Source organism: Pararge aegeria, chromosome 11, assembly GCF_905163445.1.
Source record: "Pararge aegeria chromosome 11, ilParAegt1.1, whole genome shotgun sequence".
NCBI lineage: Eukaryota > Metazoa > Arthropoda > Insecta > Lepidoptera > Nymphalidae > Pararge > Pararge aegeria.
This window is the reverse complement of record NC_053190.1, coordinates 17,134,813-17,153,636: the sequence shown is the minus strand read 5'-3', so window position 1 is coordinate 17,153,636 and position 18,824 is coordinate 17,134,813. Positions and strand designations below refer to the sequence as shown.

Sequence of the window (18,824 nt, the reverse complement as noted above, 5' to 3'; positions counted from 1 at the left end):
AAAGTGAAGTCGAGCTCCCACCCACTGGGCTATCGGCACTTTAGCTTTCTTTAGGCGAATGAATTGATTTAAATCAGTCCAGTGGTTTTTGAGTTTATCGATTACAAACAAACAAACAAATCTAAGATAGAGAGTCGGTACAGATAAAATGCCGAAAAGAGTAATCACGAAGGGTAATCGTATTAACGATATCGTACTTCAATCATAATAGTTTAAAACTCAATTGTTCGTTAATAAATGGCATCGTATTACAATCATATCCATTCAGTGTCGCACCTTACAAGGGTCTGCATCTATTCTACTACACCTATAGTACAGGTGAGATAGGATTTTATACTAGTAGTTTTAAGTGAATCTTTATTACAAAATTTGTCTGCGTACAACTTCTGATAAGTATTTTTTTCCATACAAACTTTCTTCCGCTTTTCTAAAAAATGTACCCCGACATATCTCGCCCCATCCCGTAGCTTATCGTAACTATTATTACGTGTACTCGTCTCCTAAGAGCTGTGACCCTTGAACATCATCAACCCAATACCACGACACGACGGCACGAGTTTACTCTCAGAATACTGCATCCCTATATGGTCGATATACCGCGGACGCGTACGAAGCGCTTCGCATCTTCGTTTCTGATCCGAACCGCTAGGATCTGAAATGCCCTTCCAGCTTCCATTTTCCCAAGTGCATACAATATGAGTACCTTCAAATCAAGAGTGAATAGACATCTTTTAGGCAAGCGCGCTCCACCTTAGGCTGCATCATCTCTTACCATCAGGTGTGATTGCAGTCAAGCGCTCTTCTATAAACATAAAAAAAAATGTGAAGGATTTAGGCCATAGTCCACCACGCTGGCCTAGTGGAGATTGGTGGACTTCACAAGCGTTTGAAAACATTATGGAGAACTCTCAGGTACACAGGTTTTCGCACAATGTTTTTTTTCACCGTAAAAAAAGTGATATTTTAAACTTTTCTTTAATTTTACCATTAACGCCGCATTCCAAACAACCTTGTCTTTAAGAAGTAAATTAATTATAAAGCAGCCTCGAGTAAATGAGTTAAAAAAAACATTGTTTAAATGTATGCATTGCTATGCCCGTAACCTTGATGTAACTACCTTGTTGATACATTTTAACACATTGTTTTAACTTATGTATAGGTATATCATGATACATATATTACCATAGAAAATATAACTTTAGAACAGCGTTTAATCAACCTTAACGTTGGTTTGAGTACCGTATCTTTCGTAGACGAGGAGTAGTTGCCACTTATTTTTTTTTTTAATTTACGCCCATTTGTAACTTTGATAATGTTTCGACAGCCGGTAGGCGTAGTGGGCAGCAACCGTGCTTTTTGCATCTAAGACCGTGGGTTCGATTCCCATAACTGGAAATTATTTTTGTGTGATGAACATGAATGTTTTTTAGTGTCTGGGTGTTTATCTGTATATTATAAGTATTTATGTGTATAATATTCATACAAATATTCATCAGCTATCTTAGTACCCATAACACAAGCTACGCTAACTTTGGGGCTAGATGGCGATGTGTGTATCGTAATATATTTATATTTATTTATTCATTTACTAAACTAAGTCGATAGAGTAAGCATTTGGGCCAATGAGAAGAAAGAAATAAACTATTTACCATCCACTTGAATTCTTACACAGATTTACAGAAATATAACCTACCTGTGCCCTGATTCATTATGATATCGGCGTCGTGAAACACAATGTGCACTTCGCGACAAACACGACTTCTGACATCAAAGTGGGTCCTAGGCTGACAGATAGGTACAGTAAGGATGAGGACAAATAGGGCAACCCCTCGGCATGGTGCGAGACTTCGACCGTGAGTTACCACCCTACCGACAAAGACGTACTTCTATTGAGCGTTCCGGTTTGATATCGCGTTAAAACCGATTGGGTTAAATAAAACTTGTATACTCCCTATAAAGTTAGCCCAGTAACATCGTAGACTGCATCATCTCTAACCACCAGGTGGTATAACTTATAATTTAAAAAAAAAAAGAAGCGACAGTGATCTGTTGCGCAGATTTTTAGGGGCATATTGTGTGCTCACAAGCGAGACGTGTTTGACGAGCAAATAAACTCAGTGATTGTTTTTATCGTCAAACATTGAAAGACCCTAAATTCTATCCGATTTACGGTAACTCTAAGCAATATTAAAAATAATTAAATTTAACAACACAAATTAAAAAAATTCAAATATTAATTTCGGCATTTACAAATTTGGAAGCAGATGATCAAATTAAGTTTCTAAAAATATTTTTTTTTTCTGTATACAACGACTACAATTGATTGAATTTATACCGCCACCGCACCACACCTCTGACACTTGATATCAGATGCTTCTTATACACCAAATTGTACAGTCATCATCAAACAAGTCGAGGCATTTGAGCGTGTAAATCTCTACAAAATACTGTAACGCATACGTTAAATCTAATTTCAGATTTCATTAATCTGACATAAGAAAAATTAGTTCAGTGTTATATTTAGCAACAATAATTAATTAAAGATAACATAATTGTATTGATGTTTTAGATACTTAACATGATAATAGATAATCATTGACTATTGTTTTATCAGAGATAGAGAGATAATCAGTGAGCAGGTAAAATATTTATTTCATCATTTTGTTTAATGTTTTCTTCTGTTAATTATTTAACAGATTGGATAAATAAATAACTTTTTAATATCGAAAATTGGGTTAAATTGTTAGTTTAAATTTATTTTGATATTTGGGCACACTAGTTACAGTGGGATATGTAGATCAAATGCTTAACTTTTATATTTCACTTACCATATTCATGACATTCATGAACTAATTTTATTTATTAAGTATTATTTTTTTATTTAATCTGATATTTTCATTTCCTTTTTTTTGTGTTTTTACTTTTAATTAATCTATTTAAATGTGACTTGTTATTTAATGTAGAAAATTGATAAAATCATTAACAAATATTTTTTGCACGCCAATCTTGGCAGGATATGTGATACTTATAAAAAACACCTATGTTTACATGTTGCATGTACAATATTCAAGCAAAAAAAAAAAAATTGATTTATTTATTGCAAAACTGAGTGTTTAACTTGGTTAAACGTCGTCGTCGTACGATACCCAAACTAGCAAATATTTGCCTCATAAAATTCAATGTTTGAATGACGAGTATTTATTTTTGAAAAGCAGCGTTTTTTAGAAATTATATTTAGATACAAATTAAATACCTAGTAATGGAATATGAATAAATATTTTTAGATCTTACGTTCTTTTTTTCTCTGTGGTGTAAAATAAAATAAAATAAATTAAAATTTTTACAAAATATTTATAACATATTATAATAAGTTCATAAAATATTTAATAAAATATTGGCAGCCGGTTGTCGCAGTGGGCAGTGACGCTGATTTCTCAGTCCAAGGCCGTAGGTTTAACCCCCACGACTGGAAAATGTTAGTGTGATGAATATAAATGTTTTTTAGTGTCTGGGAATTTATCTGTATATTATAAGTATTTATGTGTATTATATTCATAAAAATATTCATTAGCTATCTAAGTATCCATAACACAAGTTACGCTTAGTTTGAGGGTAGATGGCGATGTGCGTATTGCTGTGGTATACTTATTTATATATATTTACTAGGCAAAGAAAAGACGTGCACCCGAAGGTGTAATGACCATCGGGTGCACGTGAGTAAAAACGTGTTAATGATCTTGGCATACACTTACTTTGATAAAAATACATTTAAATAGCATTACGAGGTCAAAATTCAAAATTCATTTATTTCAAGTAGGCCTAATATAAGCACTTTTGAAACGTCAAGTCTGTCTGTATGTAGTGACTCTACCACCGGTTCGGAAGGCAGATTTTACCGAGAAGAAGCCGGCAAGAAACTCAGCAGTTGCTCTTTTCCAATATCAACAATTTACATTTTACATTTTATAATTCATTTTTCTATCTTGTGAGAGATAAAAGCGGAGCCGTATGCTTCCAAGCAACCTTGTCATTAAGAAATTCATCAATTGTATAATAACCTCGCTGTAATAAATGTATTTTAACACATTTTAAACTTATGCATTGGTAGGTCCAAAATTACCTTAGGAATCATATTATAAAAGCGTATACTCAATCCCACAAATGACTTCTGCACCTTTCGCAGACCATTTCTTGTAAGTCGACTGTTTATCATATCGGTCATTTCACACAATTATACTTTAAGATTGTAAATGCGATTGTTGCTTTATCCTTATTTTACGCAGCAATGGGATGCACAGATTGACTTGATTTCTTGAAGTGAGATAGCTGAAGACTAGTCATGCGATACGCTACTTATAGGCTTATAAAAAAAAAAAAAAAACTTGACGACCTCCCTGGCGCAACAGTGAGCGCTGTGAATTTAAGTAGGAGGTCCCGGGTTCGATTCCCGACAGGGGCAATTTAGGAACTTATAATTTCTGAATTATCTCTGGTCTGGTCTGATGGGAGGCTTTCGAAAAAAACTACCATACTCCCTAACAGGCTAGCCCGCTGCCATCTAAGACTGCATCGTCACTAACCACCAGGTGAGGATGCAGTCAAGTGCTAACTTGTAGTGCAATAAAAAAAAACATGACTGACAAACGAAGGCTCTCTCAAAGTCTTATGTCTTATGTCACTTGCGTCCAGCAGCTCCCCGTGGCTCAATTTATGTCACCAAACTGCTTACTAAGTTTGAAATGGCCGAGTACAGAGCCCGGTTGAAATGGCTTCCGATCAGGCTGCGCCGCAATTTACACTTACTTTCATTTCTATATTATGTTCTATATAACCCCCATGCGCCATCTTATTTAAAGGAGCGTTTTTCCTTTCTTGGCTCTAATATTGAACAGCAAAATCTAAGATCGTGTTCTGACAATCGTTTACATATCCCAGCTAGTCACACACGATACTATAGTAATTCATTTACCTGTAAGTCCGCCAAATTGTGGAATAGCCTTCCCTCTGAAATTCGCAATTCCAAATCCCTACCCATCTTCAAAACCAGATTGTTTAAGTATTACCTAGCAGATTGTGTTTATGAGTAGGTAGTATTAGTACGAAAGATTGTATTACTATGAGGTACATACATTTGTTTATTATATGTATATGTATATATATATATATATATATATATATTTGTATATATGTTTATTTTATTATATATTTATTTTATTAATGCTTATATGTGTATGTTATATAGTATGTAGTATATATATATAATTTAAATTATTTTTTCTCTTGCCTGAGTATGTTTCATTGTTTGCACTGTCCCTCTTGTTTTCTATTATTACTTTCACCAAGGGTTGTCTGTAAGAGATTGCTTTTGCAATAAGGCCGCCTTTGCACACAACTGTATTTAACTTTTTTTTATTATTATTATTTTTTTTTAATTGTTTTTAATTTTACTTATTTTTAATTTTTAATTTTTTTTTTCTTGTGTGTTTCTTGTGTTGTTTCTAAGTTTGTGCAATAAAGTATTCTAAATAAAAAAATAAAATAAGTTTCATGGATATAACTTACCCTAGTTAATCCACTTGGGCTGGATTTTCAAGAAATCCATAGCGTACGGTTAATCCATAAAAGAAACCTACTGTCAAAATTTCAAGTTACTTTGATTCAAGTACTTTGATATCTCAGTCAGTCAGAACTTTGAATTTTATACTCGTATTTATAATAGCTGACCCGCGCAACTTAGTCTGCATAAAATCGGTTACTATCGGTTTTATTATCTTTAAAAAACCAAGAGTGAAAACCGTGTGAAAATCCTTTCGGTAAAAACCACGATTGAAATACAAATACGGAAAAAGTAGCGACGCGATGTGAAGAGTTATGTCCTTTATCTCCGTCAATATTTATCAGACCTTCATTAAAATTACACATGCTTAGTAAAAATTATTCAAATCAGTTCAAATTTAACGGAGCTATGAAGTAAAATTGATAAAAACTTTCACCCCATTTCCCAGAGGAATTTTTTTGTTTATCGGAATAAAAATAACCCTATATGTTGACTCGGAATATCAGCTACCACTATACCAAATTGAACTTAAATCCGTTCAGTAGTTTTCACGTGACGCCCGGACAGACAGACAAAAATCAAATAAAAATCTGTTTGGACTCAGTATTGATCATAAAGCATCCCCCGATCAAAATTTGCAAAATATATTAAATGTACAGAAATCTTTTAGTTACAGTTTTATTATAAGTATAGATTGATTTCATGAAAATCGTCGAGTCGATGTCGATTCGACAAGAAGATCGACCTGGATCGACCAGATTGGACATAAAGTATCGATCTTCATGAAATATATAGCACTTTTATGTCTTGAATTCTGTTGATTTATTAAAAATACTTGACATCTTTATTTGGGGAAGCATACGTTCCGGATGGATTTGTTACGTAAATATGTACACAGGAAACATTTCACACATAGAACCATCTATCCCCGAATATTTTTTAATCCGACAAAGCAACGGTTACCACGCGATTTAAAAAACGCAAACTGAGTCGTAGTGTCAAATGATAAATATATAGAACTTGGAATTACCCGCCTGGACAGATTTTCGATAAAGTCTTATGGCCTTGTGATAGATATATATTGTACGTTTAGTTGCGATAATCTCTTGCGTTATTGAAATCGTCTATTTCAAAATGCACCTACCAATTACTTATTAATCGTCGACCCATTTACGCGAAGGTTAGGTTTATTTGACCAAATGTTTTATAAAGTCAAAGTCAAAAATATCTTTATTGAAGTAGGCCCATAGGTGGCACTTTTGATGCGTACATTACATGAGAATTACACGAGGGTCCCAAACGCGTCCTGGTGTCACATATATACTATCAAATCATCATATCAATCCATTACCGGCCCAGCACCGGGTCTCCTCGCATTATGAGAATGGTTTAGGCCGAAGTCCACCATGCTGGCCAAGTGAAGATTGGTGGATTTCACACCCTTTTGAGAACAGTATCAAAAGCTCCCATGCATACAGGTTTCTTTACCGTTAAAGCCAGTGATAATTGATCGCTTAGTATGCATAACTAAGAAAATTTGGAGGCCAAATTTCAAATCATACATGGAAGCATGGTTTTTGATAACGTCATGGAAAATTTTCTATTCGATATATAGATAACCCCTCAGGCGCATCGATGAGTACCTACTGGGAATTTCCCGAGGAGGTCGCAGGCGCGATATCCGGCAGGGAAAATTTGGGCTATTTTCATTGGATTTTTTTGGTCTTGTCTGGTGGGAGGTTTCTGCCGTGGCTGGTGCAATACGATAGTCGCGTACTAGATCGATGTCGCTCTACTAAGACCGCGAAGAGTCAGGTGCGAGAGGTATCTAAGTCTGACCGACATATCATTATACAAGTAGGCGAAGCCTTATACTCGTGGTTAGAAAGGTCAGTCTCTGAAGAAAACATGTTGGATGTGATTTAAGAAATAACTGGCCAAGTGCGTTTCATATTACGCTATGGTAGGGTTTCGTAGAAAACGATGCATTTTTTAAAACGAATGTCTTGGCTTCAATCTCACCTGATGATTAGTGATGATGCAGTCTAAGATGCTAGTGGGATAACCTGTCAGCGGTATACCAGTATAAGCCATACCTCTAATCGGTTTTACGATTGACGTACAGAAACGCGAAATGACTTGGCGACACGTCTTTGTCGGGAGGGTGGAGCTCAGCCTAAGAGCCTCCCAGACCGGAGAAAGAGAGATGTTACAGGTTGTTTCTTTGCATATCTGCCTGTCTGTATGCTAATTCAATTATTTTGTAGCATGTAACATTTGATATAATCTATGTTTAGTAAAATGGTATGACTTCACAAAACTCTAATTCATTTATTTCAAGTAGGCCCGGTGTATAAGCACAGATTTTAACGAGAAGAGCCGGCAAGAAACTCCACAGATTGCTCTTTTCCAACATCATTTTATAGTTTAACAACCCTAAGAATTTTTCTATTTCGTGAGAGATGAGAGCGGAGTGGCCTGCTTCCAAGCAGGCTGGTCGTCAAGAAAATCATCAATCGTTTAGTAACCACGATTTATTAAATGTGTTTTAACACAATGTTTAAACTTAGTCTTTGGTAGGTCTAAAATTACCTTGGGAATCATATTATAAAAGCACATACTCATCATCATATATATATATATATTGACGGCCGAGTGGCGCAGTGGGCAGCGACCCTGCTTTCTGAGTCCAAGGTCGTGGGTTCGATTCCCACAACTGGAAAATGTTTGTGTGAAGAACATGAATGTTTTTCAGTGTTTGGGTGTTTATCTGTATATTATAAGTATTTATGTGTATTATATTCACAAAAAAATATTCATCAGCTATCTCAGTACCCATAACACAAGCTACGGTTACTTTGGGGCTAGATGGCGATGTGTGTATTGTCGTAGTATAATTATTTATTTTTATTATTTATACTCATTTCCACAAATGACTTCTGCATGTTCTGTGGAAAATGACTGGGACTAGGATATGTTTATCTTATATTTAATAAATTGATGTGCCTTCGCCCGTATAACTTACGGGACGCAGCGAACTGCTGCACATACACCTATCTCAATAAATCAGATACCAAACAAAGTTTTTTTAATCGTACTGGAAATGCCTATTATACAAACCTATGATATATATGTAGATATCATTTAAACATCTTTAAAAGAACGACTAGGGGAATATTATATCTGATCTTGCTCTTGGAGCTTTGATGACCCACTATTGGAAACCTTCAATAACATTATTGCAATTTGCCAAACGCCAGCTCGACGTCCTACTCTAGTTTTGCCTTGAATTCCCCCACAACAAGTGATATTTTATTGCTTAAAACGCACATTACTCTCAAATGTTCGGAGTGTGCCGGGGATAGAACGCGGTACCATCCAAAGAGAAGCCAAAACCGTACCAAGAGCTATCACCGCTTTAAATTTGCATTTATAATAGCACCTATTGATCACTACAATGTAAGGATCAACATTGTATTGAAGCCAATTATGACATTCGAGTTGATTATTTATTGGCAATTGTGGGTACTTTGTTATCTCGGAATTGTACAGATTTTTTTCGCCATACAATTAATTAAGATTTTCCCACATAAAACAAACAGCAATAATTAAAGTTAAAATGTAGTGGCTAAATTAATCCGTTTAGAATAATTATGAACACCTAACATAAAAAACAATGATATCGTGAGAATTTCTCGTTTAACTGAGGAACCTTGCAAAAACACTTCCATTAAATAACACTAACTCAGTTGCGTCCGGAGTGTAGTGTGATGTGCTTGTATGTTAAATACAATAACATAGTTAGACCAGTGTGTGCGACTTCGTCCGCGTGGAATGTATATTTTCAAACGCTTCATACATTAAACCAAGACCTGGGTTCTCGCTCCCATCGTTTAGAGCAGTAAGACTTATAGTTTAGTAGATATATTTTGACACCCTAAATATAAGGGGTATAATTCTAGCAAAGCGTCAGCATTCTTAAAATAACAGCGCTTTATGTGATGGTAGTATACCTCAAGGTCTGTCAGTGTTTTTTTTTAATTTCAGCCTAACCCGCCTGCCTCTTATGCATGATAGGTAATAAATTCTACCTTCTACCTTATCTTTCTATTGTTTTTTTTTATTTGTGAATTTTGTGATATCAATAAAAGTGATGGTCTAAGATTTAAAAATCGAGTGTTTTCACGAAACGTTACATTTTCTTCTTTGCGTATTAATCGATTTTTATTTATTTCATACTAGCTCTGCCCGCGACTTTATGTGCGTGGACTTCAGAATTGGCTCTAAAGATTCTTTCGTTAACAATTTTTAAACTTACCACGTAAACTATTGAGTTCATGTCCTTTTCCATAGCATAGGTGACATGTAGGTGCACGCCAAATTCCAAAGATGTCTGCACGCAGCTTAGCTTTTAAAATAAATCCCTCAAGAACTATCCCTTAAGGATATCCCTTAAGGAATCCCTTAAGGAATCGGGATAAAAGATCTTTTCCATGTCAAATGCATGCCAAATTTCAGGCAAATCCGTTCAGCCCTTTTTGCGTGATCGAGTAAAAAAACCTCCAGACTTTCAAATTTAAAATATTAGTAGCATAATAGGATAAAGAAAGGATTTTATTACGCAATACAATTGCACCCCGATGTGTTAAGGTTAATCCATTGGGATTGATTCCAAGGGGTTTAAAGGTCCTAAACAGTAAAAGAAACTGCACTGTATGATTAATCGCTTTGTAAGAACGCTCTTCAACTATTTTTAAAAGGTAATTCGTAATATCACTGCTATTGGGCTTACTAGCATCGCTTATACCAGTAATATTTTGGAGACGCTCTTATTTCAGAATAATAATCCTTATTTGTCGTCAAGGTATAATAATAATAATATAACTATTTATTATACACTATAGAATAAAAAGACAGGTAACTTAACTTATAAACTTCATAGTGTTACGGGCGGCTTTATCACTGATAGTGATTTCTGCGAGGCAATAACGAAAGGTTTGGATTACAAAAGATGAATTGTTGGTTTGTGCACGGATACATTAATAGTTAAAAAAAACTAAAAAAACACGCTTGGTTTAAAAAACCAACTACAAGAATTTCTACATTTTAGTTTAGTTTATGTATAAGTGTGTTTATTTAGTTTTTCTTAAACAATTAATTTTATTAGAGCAAAATTAATTGGTAACACATTTCCCGTCAAGTTTTTTTTTATCAGAAAAATCGGGGAAACCTTAAATACGTACATAATTCATGTACAAAAAAAACTGTTGGAAAAAAATATTAAGACTATCATAATAGAATTCCTTTTTAACGATTTACTTAACAATTTATTAATTTTTGTAGATTTATTAGATTTATTTTAACTTTTTTAACGATGCTAGTAAAACCTAGCTATAATGGTCGGAACTTCGTAACCTAGTACGTTACGAAGTTCCGACCATTATCACCGGCATTGTATTTGATAGCCTCAATTCTTAAGGAAGGTTGTAGGTTTAAACAGTGTGTTAAAACACATTTATGGCAAGGTTTTTTATACATTTAATGAATTTCTCAATGACAAGGTTGCTTTTACTGCTTCGCTTTCCGAATCTGCAATCTGAACCGGTGGTATAGTCACTACAAAAAGACTTGAGGTTTGTAAAGATTATCGGTACATGCAACGCGTCGTATCGGGAATTATAATGAAAAAAAGTTCGTGTGTAAAAATATACTTATATATTACAGAAATAGTGCGCTGATTTATTGGCGAAGAACCGTTAGTTTCTAATTTCTGACAAAAAACGCTTCTAAGCTTTAAAGTCTACTTTTGTGTTATTATTTTCCTCAATCATCCCTAATATTTAACAGTCCACTACTGGGATAAAGGCTTATGATATGCCCAATGAGAGGCTCATCGGTGACCTAGTTAATAAAAAACTTCAGAGTTTGGAACATCGTCGTAAGGTTGCCTGCCTTTCGGTATTCTATAGGATATATTTCAAAGTAAGCGAAACTTGGTACTAAGATAGCTGATGAATATTTTTATGAATATAATACACAATAATAAACAGATATTTAAAAAACACCCAGACACTTAAAAACACGGCCCCGAGCTCAGAAAGCAGGGTTGCTGCCCACTGCGCCAACCGGCTGTCAAACCGGGTGTCGAATGAAACATTTGAAAAGTTCGTGTTCTTTGCAGACACTGGTTTCATAGGCAGCTGCGAAGATGTATCAAGAAATCGCAGAATACTACGTGGGGCAATCTGTTTTCATCACGGGGGGTACAGGATTCCTTGGGAAGGTGAGTTTTACTACATTATTATTAGTCTGTCAGCGGCCCATTGCGGGGCTCAGGCCTCCCCACTCATGAAGTCAATAGTCAAAGTCAAAAATATCCTTATTCAAGTAGCAGTAGTCGTATTCTAGTAGGCCCATAGGTAGCACTTTTGATGTGTACATTGCATTGCAATTACACGGTAGTGAGATGATGGCGATAACCATATTCGTAAACTTTAACCTAAAGTTACGAATCTACGGTACGGTCTAAGCAGAAGCCCACAACAAACTTAGCCGGGTGTTTTTTTTTTGGCTATCACCTATCACATTGTCATTTAAAATTATTAGAAGAGCAACCTGGTTAGAGCAATCATTCACACCCAAGATTTTTTATCGATTACGTAGGCTTTATTTTCTTTATAAGCTTACGTTTAACACAAACTTTAAACTTTTTAAGTGACATGTCCAAGATGTCAAAAAGGACCTATTTTACAGTAACCAAGTGGTACCAAGAAGCGTACCACTACTGGCCACAGGTCTCCTGCTAGAATGAGTAAGGGTGTAGGCCGTTATCCACCACGCTGGGCATGTGCGGATTGGTGGAGTTCACACGTCTTTGGGAACATTATGAAGAACCCTGTTATGATGTCTTCCTTCACCTTTTAAGCAAGTGATATTTCATTGTTAAAAACGCTCATAACTTAAGAGTAAAGTAAGAGTTAGTAGTTAAGGGAGAAAAGTAAGAGTTGCATGCCGGGGTTTGCACCCGGCCCCCGTTAATGAAACCGAAATCCTAACCACTAGACTATCACAACTTTAATAATATCAGTAAAGAAATGTCAATGTAAAAAAGTTGTTAAAACCAATTCAAGGTTAGTGCAAATCACTATCCTGAGACTATTCGGCTTAAGGCACTTTCATTTCATAGGAGAGTTTTTTTAAGAGCACAAACCCACCATGCTATTCCCATGTGGACTGGCGGGCTTTATCAAATTTAACAAGTTAGTGATTACTGATAAAAACTAGGACTGGAAGCTTTCTTTAGCTAGTCTTTCTCAGTGGTTACTAGCCAACCACCAGACGAGATAAGAAAAAAATCAGAAAATTAAAATAAAAAAATTGCCGGGGATTAAAAATACAACCTGCCACTTGCAAGATCACAGTGTACACAACTGAGTCAGGGAGGTCGACAAATACTTATCAAAATACTAATCGTTACCAATCTTCCGAGTTACTAATGGTATCATCTCTATCCCTATCCCTATTAATATTATAAATGTCAATGTAAGTTTGTTTGTTACGCTTTCACGCAAAAACTAATTAACCGATCCTCATGAAACTTTGTACACATATTCTTGGAAGTGTTAGAAGTAATATAGGATACTTTTTATCCCGACATTAAGCTCAGTTCCTTTGGGAGAGGGGATGAGTGTTTGACGATTTTACACCATAACTCCGACATATTATAACCGATTTAAATAATTATTTTTTACTATAGAGGTTATAATATGTTTAATTTTGCCCAAACTGTGGTTGGAGATAGAGGACAGAACTTCTCAGCGGACAGCAGAAAACCCCTCATTTAAGGCTTAGCGATACTGAATACTTTAATTTTTTTAGATCTACAACTAAATTGAATGCCACATCAAAAAACAAAATCAAACGCAGACGAAGACGCGAGCAACAGCTAGTCATATTATAAACCCATTACCGGCCCACTACTGGGCATGGGTATCCCTCAATAAGAAGACTTTACCCAGTATGGATCGGTGCACTCCACACGCCTTTGAGAACACTATAGAAAACTTTCAGACTTACTGGTTTCCTCAGATGTTTTTCTACACCGCTGAAGCAATGTGATATTTTATTGCTGACAACGCTCATAACATAGATAAGTTGTGCGGGCTGGGATTCGAATTCGGTCCTCTGTAATAGAATCCTCACCACCAGGTTATCAACTCTTACCTTAACTAAACATAAATCGTTAACGCGGATAAAACTGTTGTCGTTGACTTATCGGGTTTCTTCATTTCTTATGACCTCCTCGGTGAAGCGGTGAGTGCTGTAGTGTTTCCTGGGAGGTCTTAGAATTGATACGCGGTACGGGCAATTTGGAATTTATAATTACTCATTTTTCCCTGATCTTGTGTAGTCGGAGACTTCGGCACTGGCTGGTTACCAGGTTGCGAGGGAAAGATGCCGCCAAGCGATTCAGCTTTTCGATGCGATATCGCGTGAAAACCGATCAAGGGTTTTTTTTTTTTTTTTTTTTTAATCTTTATTATTTTCAAGGGGGCTTTATCACTTTGTGATTATGTCGCTCCCGTAATTAATTTTAAACCTATAATCTATGATATTATTCTAATTTAATCACAATAATGTACACTAAATAATAGTGTGCATAGCATCTCCGCCTGCTTTGATAACGGGAAGGCCAATATGCTATTGCACAAACCTACCTGCAAAGATTGAGTAAAAATTTGTTGTCGTTCCACGGCGTTCCTTTCACACTCCGTCAAAACATGTTGGATGTCGTCAATAACTCCACAATCAGGACAGTTCGGGGAGTCAGATATACCCATTAAATGTGTAAACTTCTTCGACGGAATGTGACCAGACCGCAGCCGTAATAGTGCGACCACATATCTTCTTGCCATTTTCTCAAACCATGGATGTCGAAGAGGCTCACTCTGTAAGGTTTTGTACCAAATACCCTTCGTTAGTGACCGTTCATTGAAATACTCGTGCCACATTTGTTTGCACATTACCTTCACTTTGCCGAGTAAGTCATTTGGCAAAGGTAAACACGTGTAAGGCGTACCGTCTCGCGTCGCTAGGCGGGCAGCAGAGTCAGCCTCTTCGTTCCCTAATATTCCTACATGTGACGGTATCCACTGTATCGTTACATTTTTGTTAGTTTCACGTAGTCTGAAAATAATATCTAAAACGAACATGGCTATCGGGATGCCTCGACAACTCGAGGGTATCTGAGCCAAATGTTGGATGCTGCTTTTTGAGTCTGTAAAAATGACGAAATTTTGTTTTTCTATGCCCATTATATATGAAAGTGCCTCAGCAATAGCTATTAATTCGCAGTTCATAATAGAGATGCATGTGTTAATTTTAAACTTTTTAGAAAAATTACTCTGTGGATCATAAAAAGCAGCTCCCATACATATATTATCCTTAGACCCGTCTGTGTACAATCTGTAGTGAAGATTATATTTATCATACATATATGTTACACATAGCGTTCTTAAGTCCGTGGTATTAATCAGTCTTTTGGCTGTGTCTACTCCAGTTATCTTATCACAGACCACGTTGGTGAGATCAATATTACTAGCCCATGTGTTTAAAGTAAATACATGGGGTATGGAACTGGAATACATGGGAACATCTTTATAGGTTCTATAAATATCTACTAATAATGGCAATTTTTTATTTCTCCAGTAATATCCATGGCATAGATTGGAAAGTTCGTCTAAAATACAAGTAGTGAAATTATTGTTAATGGAATTTGTTCTCAAATAGAACTTCCCTGCCAGAAATCGCCTGCGCATCGTAAGTGGTTGAATGCATAGCTCACTTTCCATCACATGAATTGGGGTACTCTTGATGAATCCTCCTACAATCCTCATTGCTTGGTTCTGTACACGATCTAGTTTAAATAGGTGACTGTTAGAACTAGTATGATACAAAAAACTTCCATAATCGATCCTGCTACGGATTATAGCTAAATAAAGTCTGCGCAGATGTTTGGGATGAACGCCCCATTTAGACCCTGCTAGAATTTTAAAAATGTTCATATATTTATTTACTTTGTCCCGGGTTTCGTTGATATGCTTTGCCCATTTTAGTGAACAGTCCAACCACATGCCAAGGTATTTTACCACGCTAACTTGTTGAATTGTGTAATTATTAATATTTAATTTAATTGTGCTTCTTATTTTACCTCTGCCAAACACACACACCTTTGTTTTTCTATCTGAGATATTTAGACCCAGGTCGGCAATTATAATTTGGAAGGAATCTAATGCGCTTTGTAAATATGATTCTGCGTCTGCTAGTCTTTTTTGGCAACTATAGATTATAAAATCGTCCGCGTACTGGGAAATAAAAACTTGATCGATATTTTGACAAACCTTTATGGTAGCCACATTAAATAATATCGGAGACAGGGGATCGCCCTGGGCTATACCAATTCCAGTAAACCTGCTGAGTGTTTTATTATCACTGGTATGTACTATTAGATTCCTTCTATGTAGGTAATGCCAAAGATAATTGCATAAAAGTGACCCAACACCAAGACTATCCAGAATGGTCAAAAGAGCTGAGAGGTTAACGTTGTTATACGCACTATCAATATCTATAAAGCAAGCCGCAGTTGGGAAACCCTTAGAAAAACCAATCTGAATTCTGTAGACCAGTCTGGATAGTCCATCGTAACACGACCTATATCTTCTGAATCCTGTAGTGTTTTGCGAAAGGTAATTATTGTTTTCAAGGAACCATTCGAGTCTACGCGTTATAATTAAATGTAGTATTTTGCATGGACATGAAATTAAAGCTATGGGTCTAAAATTTGAGTTTACATTATTATTGAGCCCATGTTTTTGTAAGGGGACAATTCTCACATTTCTCCACTGATCCGGAATAAAACCGGAATTTATAAATTTATTATATAAGGAGGTTAGTATGTATTTATCACTATTCGGCAGGTGTTTTATCATGGAGTATGATATGTTATCTTGACCTGGTGCAGTATCTTTACTTTTAATACAATTGACAACTTCCTGTAACGAAATCGGGCTACAAAGTTGCATATTCACAGAGGTAAAATCAGGAGTAGGTAGTAGTAGGAACAACATAGTCTGGCGCCAGACTCTTTAACAATATGTTAGCTTTCTCACTATCTACTATAGGTCTACCTGATTTGTGTCCCTTAACCCATTTCATCTTGGTCCACATTTCACCTGCAGTTGTTACATTGTCTATATGACTACAAAATTCTTGAAATGATTTGCAGCTACCTCTACGTATGTCTCTTTATGCTACTTTGATTTGTCTTTGTAATATATCGAGATTTTGTGGTGTCGGGTTTCTCCTGAAGGTGGCCAATGCACGTCGTCGTTGCGCAACCGCATGAGATAGGTTTGGTTCCCAATAAGGCCTTGGTTTAAATTTTTGCTGACGTAGGGGATTATCACAAATTTTTATCATAGGTATAAAGTCATTCGCCGCCCTGTTAATGATATCTATAAAATTATTATATGCAGTCTGTAAGTCAAAAGGAAGAGCAAAATTTGTAAGTTCTGATTCTATTTTACTTGTATATGCTGCCCAATTGGTTTTCTTGTAATTTCTAAGCTTAGTATATTTTCTTGAACACTGAATTTCTGCACTGATTTTGATAACCACATGATCGCTTCCCAAATTTTCGTTTATTACTTCCCAATTAAATGTAAATGCCAAATCCGTAGATACAATAGATATGTCGGGGGAGGTCTTCTGGATAACGCCGTTAACCAGCTTTATGCGTGTATCTGCCCCATTATTAAGGGTTATTAAGTTATTCTCTAGTATAGAGTCAAATATTTGATTTCCTCTTACATCTATTTTTGATGACCAATTAGAGTGATGTGCATTGAAATCCCCCGCTATTACTGTCTTTTTGTTTACTAATGAAAAAATTTCGTCCCAATCGGTTTTTGATGTACATACTGATGATGGACAGTATATAGAAATTATGTTTTCAATATCAGCACAGTTTAAAAGTTGTACATGTATAACTTGTATGTCAGTGTTCGTTATACTAAGGTTACACAACGATGACTTTATTGATCTATGTGTTAATATAGCTATTCCTCCGTATCCGTCATCTCGATCTGCTCTAAATATGTTATAGCCACTAATACTAAAAGTGCTTTCGGGATCTAGCCACGTTTCACTGAGTATAGCTATATGTATTTTCTCCTGGCTTAATAAAAGTTCAAACTCTCTTGTTTTCGGTCGTAAACTTTGACAGTTCCATTGGGCTATGTTTATTTTTATGTGTTCGTGTCTGTAATCCATTGTCTTATGTAAGAGAAGAAAGGCTGGTCAGATAGATATTTCAATACCAAGTGTTTGATCAAATCGAAAATTATCTTTGCACAGGTTTTTACTTTTTCTTCTAACGAAAGCTTACTATCAAAAATCTTTTCCTTCACTTGTTTCAATATCTTTCTCCAGGTAATTTTATTTGAATTGTGCTTAGAAGTTCTTTCTTCAGTATTTTGAACACCTTCAGTCTCACTTTCCGATGAATGATAATTATTTATACCATCATCTTCCTTAGATGTACATTTTGCTTTCTGCGTTTTCTCTTTTGTATTATCTTTCTTCATCTTATTTTTTGGATTACCCTTATTTTCCGATGATTTTTTCAGTATATTCGCATATGTTCTTTTACCTTGCATAGAAAATGAGTTTTTCTCTTCATCTGTGTATTCTTCATCAACTTCTACTTCACTTGGTTGTTCAGTGTAATTGCAATGATTTGGAGGATCTGGTGGTACATATATAGTTAGCGCTCTTTTATATGAGCAGTTAAACTCTGCCATTAACTCTCGGATCCTTTTCTCTTTTTTATATAAAGGACAGGTACGGGCTAATGCCATGTGTTTCCCATTACAGTTATTGCATTTGAAAGTTGTGGTATTACAGTTAGCATGGTAATCACTACATTTAGGGCAAATGATTTTGTTAGATGGGCATACCCTAACTGAATGCCCATATCTCCAGCATCTCGCACACTGTGTAACAGGATATAGGTAAGGAGTTACTGTACTTACTGTATCAAAGATATACACCTTTCTTGGCAATGATGATCCTCTAAAACATATTCTTACAACTTCTGAGGGTTCCCATTGTCCATTAATGCTGCTTCTTCGTTTGAGTCTTTTAACTGCTATTATGTCAACATTACATCTTAAACTTTCCTGAATTTCTTCCTCCGTTGAATCCAAAT

General features: G+C 35.7%; 1 protein-coding gene across 1 annotated transcript in view; it reads left to right on the top strand.

The window, feature by feature from the left end:
- The first annotated feature begins 262 nt into the window (after positions 1–262).
- LOC120627558 (putative fatty acyl-CoA reductase CG5065) overlaps positions 263–18,824 on the top strand; it is a 31,456-nt gene continuing 12,894 nt past the window's right edge. The window contains exons 1-2 of the mRNA XM_039895562.1: positions 263–318; positions 11,739–11,840. Coding sequence (XP_039751496.1) covers positions 11,766–11,840 — 75 coding nt within the window. The 5' untranslated portion in view covers positions 263–318; positions 11,739–11,765. The remainder of the gene's footprint in view (positions 319–11,738; positions 11,841–18,824) is intronic.